At 42.1% G+C, this 15,385-nt stretch overlaps 1 protein-coding gene across 4 annotated transcripts in view; it reads right to left on the bottom strand.

Moving 5' to 3' along the window:
- ccdc85a (coiled-coil domain containing 85A) overlaps positions 1 to 15,385 on the bottom strand; it is a 52,679-nt gene that overhangs the window by 36,363 nt on the left and 931 nt on the right. Inside the window, exons 2-3 of one of the 4 annotated variants that reach the window (XM_071205640.1) lie at positions 13,319 to 14,372; positions 13,072 to 13,126 (exon numbers count right to left, since the gene is read on the bottom strand). In XM_071205640.1, coding sequence (XP_071061741.1) covers positions 13,086 to 13,126; positions 13,319 to 14,372 — 1,095 coding nt within the window. In that variant the 3' untranslated portion in view covers positions 13,072 to 13,085. Of the gene's footprint in view, positions 1 to 13,071; positions 13,127 to 13,307; positions 14,373 to 15,385 lie in introns of all 4 variants that reach the window. The other 3 variants (XR_004553512.2, XM_034100088.2, XM_034100089.2) reach the window with 3 other exon arrangements.

Below are 15,385 nucleotides of genomic sequence, written 5' to 3'. Positions count from 1 at the left end.
GTCTTCACAGGTCTCACTAAAACATCTATTAGGAAGCTGCAGTCCTCACTAACACTAAGAAAGTGGATCACATCACTCCAGTTCTGAAGTCTTTAAACTGGCTTCCTGTGTGTCAAAGAATAGATTTCAAAATACTGCTGCTGGTTTATAAAGCACTGAATGGTTTAGGCCCAAAATACATTTCTGACCTCCTGCTAAATGATTAACCATCCCGATCTCTCAGGTCTTCAGGGACTGGTCAGCTTTCTGTCCCCAGAGTCAGAACTAAACATGGAGAAGCAGCGTTCAGTTATTATGCTCCAAACATCTGGAACAAACTCCAGAAACCTGCAGGTCTGCTGCAACTCTGACTACTTTTAAATCCAGGCTGAAGACTTTTCTTTTTGCCGCTGCTTTTAATTGAACTATTCACATCTTAAACTGCACTGTAACTTTTATCCATGTATTTTTTCTTTTAATGTTTATTTTATTAGCTTTGCTTTTTAATGACTGATTTTAAATGCCATTTCTTAATGTCTTTCATTTTTTGTAAAGCACTTTGAATTGCCATGTGTTGAAAAGTGCTATATAAATAAACTTGCCTTGCCTAATAAAGATTTCATGTGACACATAAAATGGATTTGTTGATGGGAATTAATGTGAATAAATTAACTCTAGGTTAACGGTACTCTTGCTATAACTACTCACCGACACTCTATAAACCTTGTCCCTCATGCTAGCCCTGACAACACCGGTAAGCACACCTTCATCTAGGCTGCCCGTGTCCTGACTTGTAGTGGTTCTCTCCTCTATCTCCATTCTTCTTGTCATCTTTGTAAAACGATATCAGACTGGTAATTGACACAGCCATGACATCTAGTTAAATTCAGTGTGGCTAAAATGAAAAGCTTTGTTAAAATATGCAAGCACGCGGAAGTCAAAGTCAGCTTTATTGTAAACAAATTCTACATGTGTTATACATCCAGAAATATCGTTTCCCACAGTGTGACATGTAGCCTATACATAAAACAAAAAGGGCCTAGATAAACGGGGTATACAGTTTAAAATGTTAATATATTTAAAGTGTTCAAAGTGCAGTTTCAGTGCAAGTCAGTTGAAACGATCTTAAGTTGGCGTGACGTTGAAGTCGTGCGACGCTGCTGTACTGGCTTGTAGTTCGTTTATAGCATAACGTTAGCATTTCGCTTTTGGCGACTAGATTTATGATTCAAAAATTATAAAAGTAGGAGAGACATGTGGAGATTATCCGGCTGAACAAAACGTGATCCTTCTCTTAAATGTGTGTCAACCACAGACCTTATTTCGAGCTATTTTCCAAAATCCTATGGAGAAATTGCATTGCGTTTTTGACGAAGGAACCGGAAGAAGTTTACATCCGGGTTTTAGGACGCGTCACTGCGGTTCTCTATTCTGTGCATTTTTAGACTGCTTAGCAGCGTGTTAAGCAGGTTTTCTGTGCTAGGTACACTGATTAGCAGTGTGTCGTAGGGTTTTGTGTGTAGTATAGTGTGTGTGTATTGCTTAGACCCAGGTTAGCTTAGCGCCTGTAGATCGGCAACAGCTGTGTTCTCACTCAGTCTCTTTTTGTTCATTATTTTGTTCCACTTTAGAAGTGAGGTACTTTCTTTCCTTTTATGTATTACTGTGCAGCTCTCTTCTGGAGTTCTCCTTTTGTTTAATAGTAACAGTTTGGCCCTTTGTTTGTGCCAGACTGTTTGTGTATATTATTGTGTTCCTTTATAGTTACAAATAAACCACTTGTAACGTATACCAATTCTACTCTGGTCGTGATTCTTCCCTTTGGAACCCCTAGACCCAAAAGGGAACGTAACACGTGGGGGGTCGTCCGGGATATTTAACTGAATTCCTGGGGTTACAGGTGGTTTGTAACTATAAATAGTTAGTAAAACGTGTGGGCGGTACACCCAGGTATGGCATTATTCGACATAGAGGCGTTCTTAGTCTGGCCGTGCTATGATCAGCTGGACCAGTGTAAAAAGGACGATTTGATGGAGATAGCGCGGCACTTCAGTCTTGTGGTGAGTCGGCAAATGTTGAAAAAAGAGTTGAAGGCATTGGTGGTGGATGAGATGGTGAGAAGGTAGTTATGAGTACCGGCTGTACTAGCTGAGCTCCCCGTGTCTAATGTTTTGGCTGAAGACCCATTAAGTCAGAGGCAGGAGGCGGAGTTTACGTTCACCAAGGAAAAGGGTGGTGGCAGCAAGAGGGGCGAGCCGTGTGAAGCACCGCTCACTCCTTCTCGAAAATGTCCACTCTCCCCTGTTGGCAGTACAGATTCCCAGAGAGGGAGTAAACTCCAAGTCCGCCTCGCCCGGCTTCAGTTAGAGGCAAAAGACAGGGAGCAGGACAAGCAGCACCGGTTCCAGTTAGAGTTAAGAAAGTTAGAAATAGACAAGGAGCTGAGAGTGTTGGAAATCGAAAAGGAAGTCCGGGTGCGTCAGCTGGAGCTAGACTCCGAGCTGCGAGCATCCGGTGCTTTTGGCTGTGTCGGAAAAATCTCACCAGTTCATCCTCACCCACCTGCCTTCAACGTAGGTAAAAATGTCTCACTAGTGCCGATTTTCCAGGAGACTGCAGTGGACGCATATGTTGGTGCGTTTGAACGCATTGCAGCGGCACTACAGTGGCCGGCTGAAGCCTGGCCTCTGTTAGTGCAGTGTAAACTTCACGGGAGAGCTCAGGAGGCGGTTGCTGCTCTTTCGATAGAGGACAGCCTAAGTTACGACCTGGTAAAGCGTGCCATACTTAGGGTGTACGAGCTAGTTCCCGAAGCTTATCGGCAGAAGTTTAGGAACCACAGAAAGGGGGCTAATCAAACACATGTTTACCAGGGAGAAGGGGATGTTGCTCACTAAGTGGATTGATTCGTGTGACGCTGCAGAGTATTCTGCTTTAAAAGAATTAATCCTGATGGAGGAATTTAAGAGGGGATTGCCTGACCGCATTGTGGGGCATATAAACGAACAGAAAGTGCAATCTCTCTCCGCAGCTGCTGTACTGGCGGACGAATACGTGGTAACGTATAAAACGGTGTTCTCTCCGGCTGTTGCTGAGAGACCTCGCCGTATGCCCGGTGCACCTGTTGGTCAGCCAGCGAAAGCGTTTACCACCCCTTTCATGTGAACGCGCACCTAACTAGATAGGACACGGCTGGCTTGAGCGATCCACTTGATAACCCATGTCGTAGTACCGTTTAGCGAGAGCGCGTATGTTTTGGATTAGGCCAACCGGCTAACTCAAACATATCCAGGTTAGGTTGAACCAGCTTCGTAGTACAGGCCCCTGGAGAACATTTCAGCTGCAACATTAGCTCGTTGATAGAAACTACGCCGCAGAGGGGCGGCGTAGTTTCGGGCGACAAAGACTGCTGCTCCGGGGGCGAGGGCGGCGAGTCAGGCGGGAGTAAGCTAATGTCCACAACGGAGGGTAGCGTGATGTCCCCACCTGACCTGTTGCTACTGTCTGCAGTAGATGCAGTGTTGCTGGCGTTTAGTGATGGTTGCTTTAACCATTTTCGTATAAATGATTATCCACAGATGTGTGTCACTGCTGTGGAAGCACTTTGGAAATGATGTGCAGCGGAGCAGGTCACGCGCACCTGACACCATTTTTCTTTGTATTTTTCGCTCCGTTCTCTTTTTTGAATAGAGGGTGCATAACATTCAACTAGGGGTGCAATGCATGCCTATGCACCCCCGATGATCCCAATGCGAAGCCTGAAGGGTGAACACCAGGTTTACTAATCTACCCGCACAATTTGTCTCTGGTGTCAGAATGTCTCGCGATGTTAGTACATTCTTAAAAAACAAAACACCATTTAATTTCGGGTTAAAATGTGTTGTAACTGCGTTACTGAGCATTGTAACGGGTAATATATTACCCACATTTCATTAGTAATGCGTTACATTACTTCGTTACAGCAAAAAGTAATATATTACTGTAACTCCGTTTGTAACGTGTTACACCCAACACTGCTAATAATAAAGTAAACTATTAACACTATAGGCTACATATTCTTGTTTGCCCGTGGGGAGATGACGAGGCTCCATTAAAAATAAACCTCTTTTTTTAGTGAATTACTAGTGTTAATGAAGTTTTAATTAAGTTGACCCGGTGTAATTCAAATGTACCGCCGCGCGCACCACAGACACACAGCTGCTGCCCTGCCGCAGCACCGGAAGTGGAACTGCTGGGAGAAAAAACTGACTATCAGAAATGTAACGTTATCTTTGATAATATTTCGTCTCCTCATTTTTCGTCAACGAAAGTAAAGAGAGATTTTGGCATAATTTTTATTTAGTAAACTACATTCTCGTCTCGTCACTTTTCGCCAACGATAGTGCATGATGATTTCGTTACAGTTATTGTTTACTGCTGTCGGTGCCGTCTCGTCATCGTCTCGTTTTCGTCATGGAAAAAAAGGTCGTCGACGAACATATTTCGTCATAGTTTTAGTCAACAAAATTAACACTAGTATCAAGTCATGCGGGGAGTTTTTCTTTCAGCGAGGGCCGACCCTGTGCCGATCACGGCTCCACTATGGTAGGGGCGTCCGAAATGAGGTGCTACATCTGTACATTACATTACATGTCACTTGTTAGACGCTTTTATCCACTTACATACATTCAGTACTGTGGACAATCCCCACAGGAGCAATTTGGGGTGAAGTGTCTTGCCCAGGGACACAATGACATGCTGATTGCAGTGGGACTTGAACTTGATTCAATGTTCAGCGCACTAAGTTCAGCACACTATTCCACTGAGCCACAGCCTCCCCAGCCTTTTACTTAGCAATTGCATTTACGATAGAAAAATTATAAAAGTGGAGCAAAATATCCTGCCAAACAAAACGTGCAAGTGTCAAAAATGTCCTTATCGGCTTCCCTGAAAGATATCATGACACGACTATCACTCTATTGTCAGCAATAGTGCTTCTGGGTAGGAATGAAATGTATTGCAATCCAAGATTAAGTCAAATGTTCTTGTCAAGTCAAATACATTGTATGTTGTATAGTGTCAAATCATAGCAGAAGTTATCTCATGATCCTTTTCATAGAGAAGATCTAGACGTACTCCACACGGCCAATGTTCTTGAGATCTGGCCTTTTTTTTGATAATACAGTGACAGTACTTGTAGAAGATGTTGACCACTAACAACAGACTGCTGTGTAAAGAAACACTTAAACCACAGTGCATGAACCACCCTAGAATTTAAGATAGGATAACCCCAACCCTAACCCTTAGTGTTATATGATGATGTTTAGAAACTCATGAAGGAGAACCTTGGAATCACACCAACTCTAGGCTTGTTGGACAGCCTGGGGGTAACATTATTGTTAGAAACAGCATTAATTGATACTACCAGTACAACTATAAAAAGGGAATATCACAGAGGGGCCTTTCAATTATTTAGTGTACTGAGACAGCAGTGCAGAGAGACCACCAAAGTTAATGACCGCAATTTGTAAAAGAGCTTTATGGAGGCAGCTTAATGAAGATTTACGCTGCATGTATGCTGAGCGCCAAAACTACGTAGAGAGCTGCAAATAATATGTATTACAGGCTGGCTGTACGGTAGGGCTATCCCGAATACCATTTTTCGGGCTCCGGATATTCGTTAGTAATCAGCAGTGAATATTTGAATATTCGACCCGCACGGGGGGGTGCGTAGTAATCACCAGCGAACCGCTTCAACACGTGTATTTCGGTTTATTCACGGAATTCATTTTGTTATTTTACAGTATTGTTGTTTTATAGTTATTTGTTAATGTAACCCTATTTGTGTTCTTTGACATTGAAAAGGATATTGCATTGTGTTTGTTACTTTCGTTGCAGTTGTATATGTCTTAAGTGTAATTTAGCTTGGCTTCCTATTTTGTATGGACATACTTTTATTTTGAAGGAGAGTTAGCGCTGTTGACAGGAAGTAGTTGTTGCTATGGAAACATTGTGACGAAGATTAACAGACACAAATTAATATCTACATATAAAGACGGAGAAAGTAAACGATAACGTTTATGGTTTAGTGTTAGCACCCCCCGAAGAGGCACAAGCTCTTACGTTGATATTGGAGTTTTCAATAAATTCAATTTGGCAGCCGTCTGCCAAAAAAAGAATATCCGAATAACGAAATTGAGACCTGAATAGTACTCCAACGAACGAATGTTCGGATATTCGGGTACAGCCCTACTGTACGGTGCACAAGCATGGGGCACACAGAGGTTAAAAGGAAAGAAAATAGAATTGGAATTAATGAAGGGTGGAGGAGATACAAAAGGCTGAGGAAGAAGAGGAGGCAGGAACCTAGTAAGAGCAGTGAAAGCTTCAGGCTGCAGAGAAAAAACACTGCTAATAAAAAAGATTGAATGTATTGTCGAGAGGTTTCAGCCTTACAAAACCAATTAAAGAAGCAAAAGTTGGGGTTGCAATATTACTATCAATATTTTTGACACAGTGTGTGATTAATCAATTGATTGCATTCTGCCCATTCTGGAACAATGGTGTTATTTCTTGCTTTGAAGTTAGCTTAGTGGTTCCTCAATAAACGCCTAATAGAGTGGTTCAGAAATGAGTCCTAAAACCGGGAAAATACTAGAATGTGTTTGTGGTTAGAAGACTGAAATAAGGTCTGCGGTTACAGCAACCTTACCTGATTTTCACGTTTTGTTCTACAACATAAAATATATCAGAAAATACTCAACTCCGAAGCTTCTATCCACCATAAAAACAGCGGGGATCGCCGATCACCAGAATCAGAATCGTGCGATACCGATCGCCGATCCGATCATAGGGTGGGTCGGGGCTATGGAGATCTTCCATTTAAACTAATGTTCTCAGTTAATGGGGCTCATTTTTATATTGCTTAATTTTATTATCGTAACGGATCGAAAAGTTTAGATACATTTTTCAATAAATAATAATAATAATAATAATAATGGGTTCCATTTATAAAGCACTTCATATTTGATTTCAAATCCCGAAGTGCTATAATAAATGGTGCGCTTCCACAAACAACAAAGAACATAATTATGAACATAATAATAATTATATTATTATTGCATTCAAATGAAGTACGTTGCATACTGCAGTATGTCCAAAACTGTGCTGCTAGGGTACTCACGCACACAAAGCCGTGGCAGCACATCACTCCCACCCTCATCCACCTCCACTGGTTACCAGTCAAGTCCCGCATCACCTACAAAGTCCTCCTCCTTACCTACAAGTCCCTCCATGCCCTTGCCCCCCAGTACCTATCGAACATCCTTCACCCACATGCCCCACCCCGGAACCTGCGGTCCTCAGACTCTGGCCTGCTCACCACCCCCCGCACCAAACTGCGAACCTTCGGGGACAGAGCCTTCAGTGTGGCAGCCCCCACCCTCTGGAACGCTCTGCGGAGATTCGCAACATCCCCACACTTGAAGCCTTCAAAAGGACCCTCAAGTTCCATCTGTTTGCCTAGGCCCTAGGCTTTCGGCCCCTAAATCGATCTGTTGTTTTGTCTGTCTGACTTTTGTTTTGTTATGTTTGTTTTTGCCCTATTACTTGTAAAGCGACCTTGGGTCCCTTGAAAGGCGCTATATAAATCAAAGCTATTATTATTATTATACCGCTATTTTATTGTCTTTTTCGGACACCTTTAAAAACTGCCAGACTAGTGAAGCCATTTTGGCGAACTTGTTTTGCCCTGCACAGAGAAAAGTGTCATGTATTTTGCATCATCTGATCGGTTCTCCTGGTCGGCCTTTATTAAGAGTGAATATCAGCCGATAACGATCAGCGACCGATTGATCGGAGCATCCCTACTAATAAGTGACTAAATAAACTACTAAACCCTATCACAACGACACAAGTCCGCCTTTAGCTTAACGGTGTTGATGTATTTTAGCCTAGTATTAACTTTTTACTTCCGGCGATTGCATTTACTTATTTTCCGCAATATACCAAATTCCAATGGGAAAATCCCTTTTCTTATTGTTGATGGAAACCTTATGGCGCTAACGTCCGGATCGGCCAACCAAAATAAGGCATCACTGCAACACTCTTAGACAGCAGTTCTTTATAGTTATCCGAAATTATTAATGGGATGGACTCTTGTTTTCACATTAACAAACACATTAACAAAAAATGAGAGCCAACAGCAGACTAACAACGAGCATGAAAGCTAACTTAATGGTCATGTCCATGCTGCTGAGGACTTGCACTTCCACTCGAACTTCCTTGCACATATTTAGAATGTGACTATGACAAAATAAATGAATGAATGTTAAATCTTAATGTGGTATTTAATCAAAATTCTATATTTAGGCGAGGGTGTAGTGAAACCATTTAAATATAATTTGTTTTACGTGTCAGAAGCAATCTGAGTCATTTGCTGACCTATATTTTTTTGGAACTGGACACAGCATTTTATTCCTAGTGTTCCACTGAGAGCTATAAAGCAGAAAAACTAGAGAGAGCTGGGGATTTACTAAACGTTAAGCATATTGAGTGGTGCAAATGGTATTAAGATGTGTAATGCATCATCTCAGTTTTTGGTACAGTACATCTCGCCACTATTGTTCCTTGTTAACAGCTGAGTCAGTGATCCTGTGTCCACCCAAGGTACAAAGCTATTTCCCATGGCCTCAGCTGTAATATAGAGCACCTCCACTCAGCACTACAGAAATCATTACTGCTGCAGGAAAACCATAGGACAGCACCAACACACGTTCATGTTACAGAGAACAGAAAGCCTTCATATACATATCAGTATATCTAAGGGTATAGGGGTTTTACAACTAATTGAAAAGTCTTAATTTAAAAAAAGAAAGAAAGATGATTCTAACCAATTCACCAAAGTTGTTAATATGCCTGTGTACTGTACAGAATATGTATATAGCTGCCGGATGCTGAATATAAAACAACTGTATTTACACAACACAACCCACTCGTGTTTGTATTGTCAATGGCAGGATATGGTGCGTTTATTAGCTAACAAACGCTACATCTAAAATCATATGTTGATATTTTTCTGAACTTCTGCACAATAAAATAAACTGATCGTTATTCCGTTTTTGGCAGACCTTACGAAGGGCAGAAAAATAATTGTCAACTATCTGAGATAAGAGAATGTCCTGGCTTTTTCTGAGTTTGTTCACATAATAAAGTGAATTTGCATACTGAATGGATCTAATACTAGATGTAGTGTAAAGTGTCTTTTTTTTTTTATTGATATATAACGCCATTAATACGTTTATTTTATTTCTCTGAAAAAGCATGGCTCCATATTAGAGAACTTATATAAAAAGTTATATAAAAATGTTAATTGGAATGTCACTAAAGCCCCATTCGAATTAGATTTAGTTCTCTAGGGGAGGTGGTATGATATTACCAATGCCTGCACTGGTCAGTGATTTTCTGTCCAGAGTGCACAGAATGTGGGTATTTCTCTTTTTTAACAACAGTGGAATTCCATGAATGTTCAACATTTATTAACACGGTAACAGATGGAACATCAAGTCAGCCAAGACATCTGAACTAAACACTAAGGAATGGAAAGAATGAATACAGAAATGTTGCACACCACATCAACGGCATTCACAACCGCATTCTCTTTTAAACCTGATGGTAAATGGACTGCATTTATATGGCGTATTTTCCAGTCTTTGCAACCCCTGTTAGCACCTTTACATACAAAAGGTGCCTACCAGTAAAGGAGACTAAAATTCAAACATTCACAAATCGTTGGCCATGCCACTGTGAGCAATTTGGCGTGAAGGGTCCTTGAAGAGCACAATGTCATATTGACTGCAGTGACCTGGGTTTGAACCACCAACTTTGCGTTAAATGGAGTCCGCCACAGTTGCCAAAATATGTCCTGCAACTTTACATTAAGACTAAAGGGTTCTTAGGATAGACAACATAACACTCTGGGGGGTGTTCTGGTGCACCAGCAGATGAATGCAGTAAAGGTAATATTTATCATTGTGTGAAGTTCTGGTGCACTTTTGATAAGCACTTGGGTAAAGGCTATTCCTACTTGATAAGCCACCATCCAACATCAATGGTTAGGGTTAGGGTTATGTAATGTATGTATGCAAAACAACCAATGATAGAGCAAACGCATTAACAAGCAATACACATCACCAAACCTGTCTCTTAAAGAGGTAACTTTTCCCAATCGTTGGCACGATTGGACAATAAAGCTTCAAATGTGTATATTGATTATATTGATAAAAGTAAATAATTAATATGATTTACATGGTTAATTATGTTTTTAGCAAACAGTATTTCAGCCGGGTCATTGAGGGTTGATTCCCTATGTATCCCTAAGACATTTCATACTGGATCAAATTCTAATAGTGTTATAGAACAGCCAACCATGTATAAGCTGTTCTTTTAGTGTTTTTTTGGTGGAAATGGACTGAAAAGATAACTGTCTCTTAAATGCATCGTTGTTATTGTGAAAGATTGTATAATTAAAACAGAGATTGTTGTATCCTAAATCACAGTATTGTGTACACTTGAAAGATGGGTAAAGTAAGTTTGTGTGCCTCAAAAGGGCAAAATGGCTGAGGTGGAAGAAGTACTCAGGCCCTTTACTTGAGTAAAGGGTCAGTTTTACCCTCCAACGGACCCTGGACACAACGCGTACATTTGTCAAAATCATCACTTTCAAAGTAAACACTCAGAAATACATGAACCGGAGATAAACAGCTTTTTGTCACGTCACAAGGGACTGCTTAAGATTATTTCATGCCACTAAAATTAATTCAGGCTTAAAAGCTCAGAAAATCACATAATGTGTCTTCTGCTGTCAAAATAAAACCTACAATATTGTGCATGTGGGAATATATTTCAACATATCAGACATGTCAAAGGAGCTCTAATTAAAACAAGTGTACAGCTCACAAACACAATGGCGTGTGTATGTGTGTGTGCTTGCTGGCTAAACACACACACCTAGCGTACATATGTAACCCATATGCTCTGGAGAGTTGCATCACCCACGTTCCCCTGCTTACAAACACACAGAAGAGTACACACCTCCCTCACTGTCTTACTGCACCTGTGTGTGTTAATGTGTCTGATTGTAATTATGTCTCCTAAACTTGGTCTGAGCATAGTTGAGGTTTTGACATTTGGGTGAATTTGACCTTGTCTTTCCATTCGTACATAAAACGAAGATCATCTATGACCTGATCTATGACCCCTGGGGCAGCGCACATTAGAACCATAGGATTGATAAAATACTATTCTTTACATCACCCATAGGATTATGTAGAACAGACCCGGCGGCAGACATACGTCTCTGGGCGGGCATTTGATGTACCAGGGCGGGCCCACCCCGAAACTTACATTTCCCGGGAAAACTGAATTGTGAAAGAGCTGACATGCTGAAAACCCAACCCCTGCAGGGGGGTCTGGGAGATTCTCCCCCAGGAGATTTTTGAAATACTAACATAAAATACACATTCTGGTCCTCTCTTGAGAAGAAAAATAAATAAATCTATTACTACACAACATAGGCTATTTCAGTTTTGTGTTACTTTGTTCTGAAAGCTGAACCTGCTGCTCCTCACAGAGAGAAGAGGGAAGAGGCTGTGTGAATTACTTTACATTGTGGATAAGGGTGGAAAGCCCCCATTGTTCTGTGTGTCGAAATGAAAGACAGCCCTCACATCAATCATCAAACCGTGGGGTCTTATGTAATTACGTGTTGATTTCTATCAACACGTATATAGAGATGTACTACAGAAAAAATATTCTCCGTCGGGACTTCCTGCAACAACACCACGTCGTTATCTTGATTCTGATTGGCCAGAAGACATTATCAAAGATGTTCTATTGAGAAGATGATCACTACGTGACAAAAGTTTTCAAACCGTTTCTAGTCTTCGGTATTTCCAGACAAGTGACTGCTGAAATCAATCTTACTAACTGCTGTCTGTGCAATTTACGCGAGTTGGCGGACTTTATTTAGCTTACTTTAAAATCATTTTTCATGGTGGGGCTAAGCCATTTATTGGTATGGCTGTAGCCTACCCAAGTATACCCTGGCGCCGCCACTGAACATAATAATAAAACAATTAAAATGTTGTATTCAGCCCTGATTAAAACAGCGGGCCCAAATCCTGGATGGTCAGGCCCAAATCCTGGATGGGCGGGCCCGGCCCCATGGGGCCCGCCCATGACGCCGGGTCTGATGTAGAGTGGTTATGTAGCTAAAAGTTGGCAACTGTGGGCGTCGCCATGTTGGCAGTTACGCAAACTCCTGACTATTCTAAAATTAACATCTTTGTTGGAGTTGAGGCAACTGGTGGTATGGCAGACAGCAAGCGTTCCAGACACAATTCCCCTGTAACTCAAAGTGGTCAGGTCCTGAGAAAATGTAAGCCTTGACATAATAAAGAATACAAAAAATCATACAAAAAATGCCCCAACCGTACAGTTGTCATTAATAGGGATATGAGCTGTAGAGACGGTTGATTTGTGCCTTAAGGTTGGGCACTTTACCATGGGGAATGGCTCAGCCAGCCTCAAGTGGCCATTCTGTGAACTGCATGTGTTGGCACTTCCTGAAAAAGCTATTAGTTTAAAAGACCTTGGCAAATTATCTAATCAAGGTCAATTTATTTTCATATGTTTTTTCCAGAATCTTTAACTGCATCTCGTGGTCTTGATAGCTGATGTTGTTAGCTCAGTTCTCATGGAGATGGTTGATCTGTAGATATGTGGGAAATGTAGCTGCCTCTTAATCTGTGCTCATCTGTATGTCCACATGTATGAGGTTTCGGTGGAATCAAACTCTTAAGCGACATGGAGATGGTGCAGAGTTCAGTTCTGAATTACTGTTTGGACTGTTGTCAAGTTAAGTGTGAAAAACATTAAGAGTCAACACAATTGGTTTATCTGGCCGAAAAGTCTACTTTTTTATTTTTCTGATAATAGTATTTCACTGCAATATGTATTTCCACTAAACCTCTTGCACAAGAGTTGTTGGTCAAGAATGTCTCTATTCTGCTGGTGGGTCACTGTGCCATATTCTCACTTGGCATGGATACAGACCTGGTTCAGGGGCCTCATTTATAACGCCGTGCGTAGGATTCACGTGGGAAGGTTGCTTAGGTAGTAGAAATCCAAAAAATAGGTACAGAAATGTTAATTAATATCCATTCTTTCAAAGCCAGGTGATTGTGACTCAATCAGTCCAGATTCGCACTGGTATAACTTGTGTATTTTTCTAAATGTTCTTGGTAATGGGTCATGAATGAGTGATGAATTAAATACAAGATAAGAGTTACCCTCTGCCTACCGTTGTACAGACTATGGTGGTGGGGGGACATCTCCTCTCCCGCTGCTCTCCTCTGCTCCCTGCCTGGGGATCCACCGCTAAACCTCCCCTTACCGTGCTCCATCCCGGGGCTGTGCTGATAGTGCTGGTGGTGCCGTATAGACTCCGGACTACCCACGATCACCCGCCCTTTCCTCAGGTGCTCTGGGGTCCCCATCGCTGCAAGCATGGCCTCCGGACTCCCACAGCATGCCCCCCCCATGTGACTTGAGCGGTGTCTCTGACCCAGCTCTGGGCTTGACTTGGCGGTGTTCTTCCCACGGCCGGGTGATGCCTGCCCTGACAAAGATAGCTGTTTGTGGACTAGTAGGTCAGAGCTGTGGGGTTTTGGGTTGGAGTCACATGGTATCCTGGTGGGAGACTTACTGTGTTTCTCCTGGCTGTGACTCCGAAGGCCACGAGGGTCCAAGTCGGTGAGGGATCCCCCTCGGGGGCGGCACGACTGGGGGAATGTGTAGTACTCCGGGGTGGAGCTGTGCCTCCTTCCTGTGGATTCACACACATCTCCTGGTTTCCGGTGGTGTTCCGAAGAGATGCATCTTGACCCAGGACTGGCGTTGGAGCCCAGGGGGGGGGGTTTGAGGTTGTCTGGGCTGTCCGTGCTCCCTGCGCTGGAGGTGCTGCTTCCATCGCCTACATCCCGCAGCAGGCCAGGTGCTGGGACACCTCCACCCATTTGAGACAAGCTGCTCTGACTGTCAATGGAGCTCCTACGCCCGGTTCCTCCGTGCCCCCCCACAACTCCTCCAGCCACGGCAGCAGTCCTCTCCTCCTCCAGCATGAGGCACACCTCCTTGAGCTCCAGGTTTTCCCGGATGACCTCCAACTGGCGCTGCTCCAGCTCCTTCAGCTTCTGCAGGTAGATGGCCACCTCCTTCCTCATCAGGCCGGCGCTGTAGCGGCCCAGACGCTGCCACTCCCTCGAAACACGCTTTCCCTTCTGCCGGTCGTCGTCCAGGAAGCAGCACAGGTCCCGCAGCTCCTGGTTGTCCTCCTGCAGTTTCTGGTTTACATCCTGGTTAACATTGGCACACAAAAAGAAGCACACACAGAGCAGAAGTAAGTGATGATATCCACATTCCTGCTGGAATTTCTAAATGTTTTAATTCTTCAATCCCACATGCTGCTTCGCAAAACAATAGGGCCGTTACTACCTCAGTACTACATCAGTAGTTTTTCAGAGCAAGTATATATTTGTTGTCATGTGTCCAGGTTTTCTGTCATGTGCACAGCTAGGGATTTGTAAAGCAGGAGCTGAAAATCCCACATTTTCTTAATTGTGATTACAGTAGTAAATGTTTGTAAAATCCCACTTGTAGCTTAGACTTGCAACTGAACACTAAGCCAACGATAAAAATAATAAATATTGTGTACTGCCATTTAATATAAAATCGTCTTATGATTACAGGATATGATTTGTTTTCCATTTCCCCAGCCCTAATACATAATTGTTGTCATTTGACATAAAGATATTTACTGATTTACTGTGATATAAAACCCAGAAAACCCAGAAAACCTGACATTGGAAAGGCTAGAACAAGGTAATAATTGGCTCTATTTAGCATGTACTCAAGAACCATCCTTAAGGACTATTTTGACATACTTGTACTTGACTTGAGTATTTCCTATTCCAAACTACTTTTAAAAAGCAGTATTTTAGTTTTTACTGCACTACATTTAATTAAGACTACTAGCTACTTTATAAAAATAAAATGATATGATACAGTACTGTATTACTTATATACCCAGTTTTTTAAGAGGAAATACAATTGGCACCACATGTATTTGTTGGTTACAGCATCATTACAAAAGTGATTATGCAAATTAAGTCAAATATAATATATGGTTTACTGTGAAGAAGCTGCTCTGCATATTGAGTACTATGTTTGATACTTGAAGTACATTTTGCTCATAATAAATGGTTGTACTTGTAATCGAGTATTTTAAGATTATATTATATTATATATACAACATTATTTGTTATTTTACTCAGGGCCGTCCCTCCCTACAGGAAGATCAGGCAGACTG

Source organism: Pseudochaenichthys georgianus, chromosome 15 (genome assembly GCF_902827115.2).
Source record: "Pseudochaenichthys georgianus chromosome 15, fPseGeo1.2, whole genome shotgun sequence".
Taxonomy (NCBI): domain Eukaryota; kingdom Metazoa; phylum Chordata; class Actinopteri; order Perciformes; family Channichthyidae; genus Pseudochaenichthys; species Pseudochaenichthys georgianus.
This window is presented reverse-complemented; position numbering and strand designations above follow the sequence as displayed.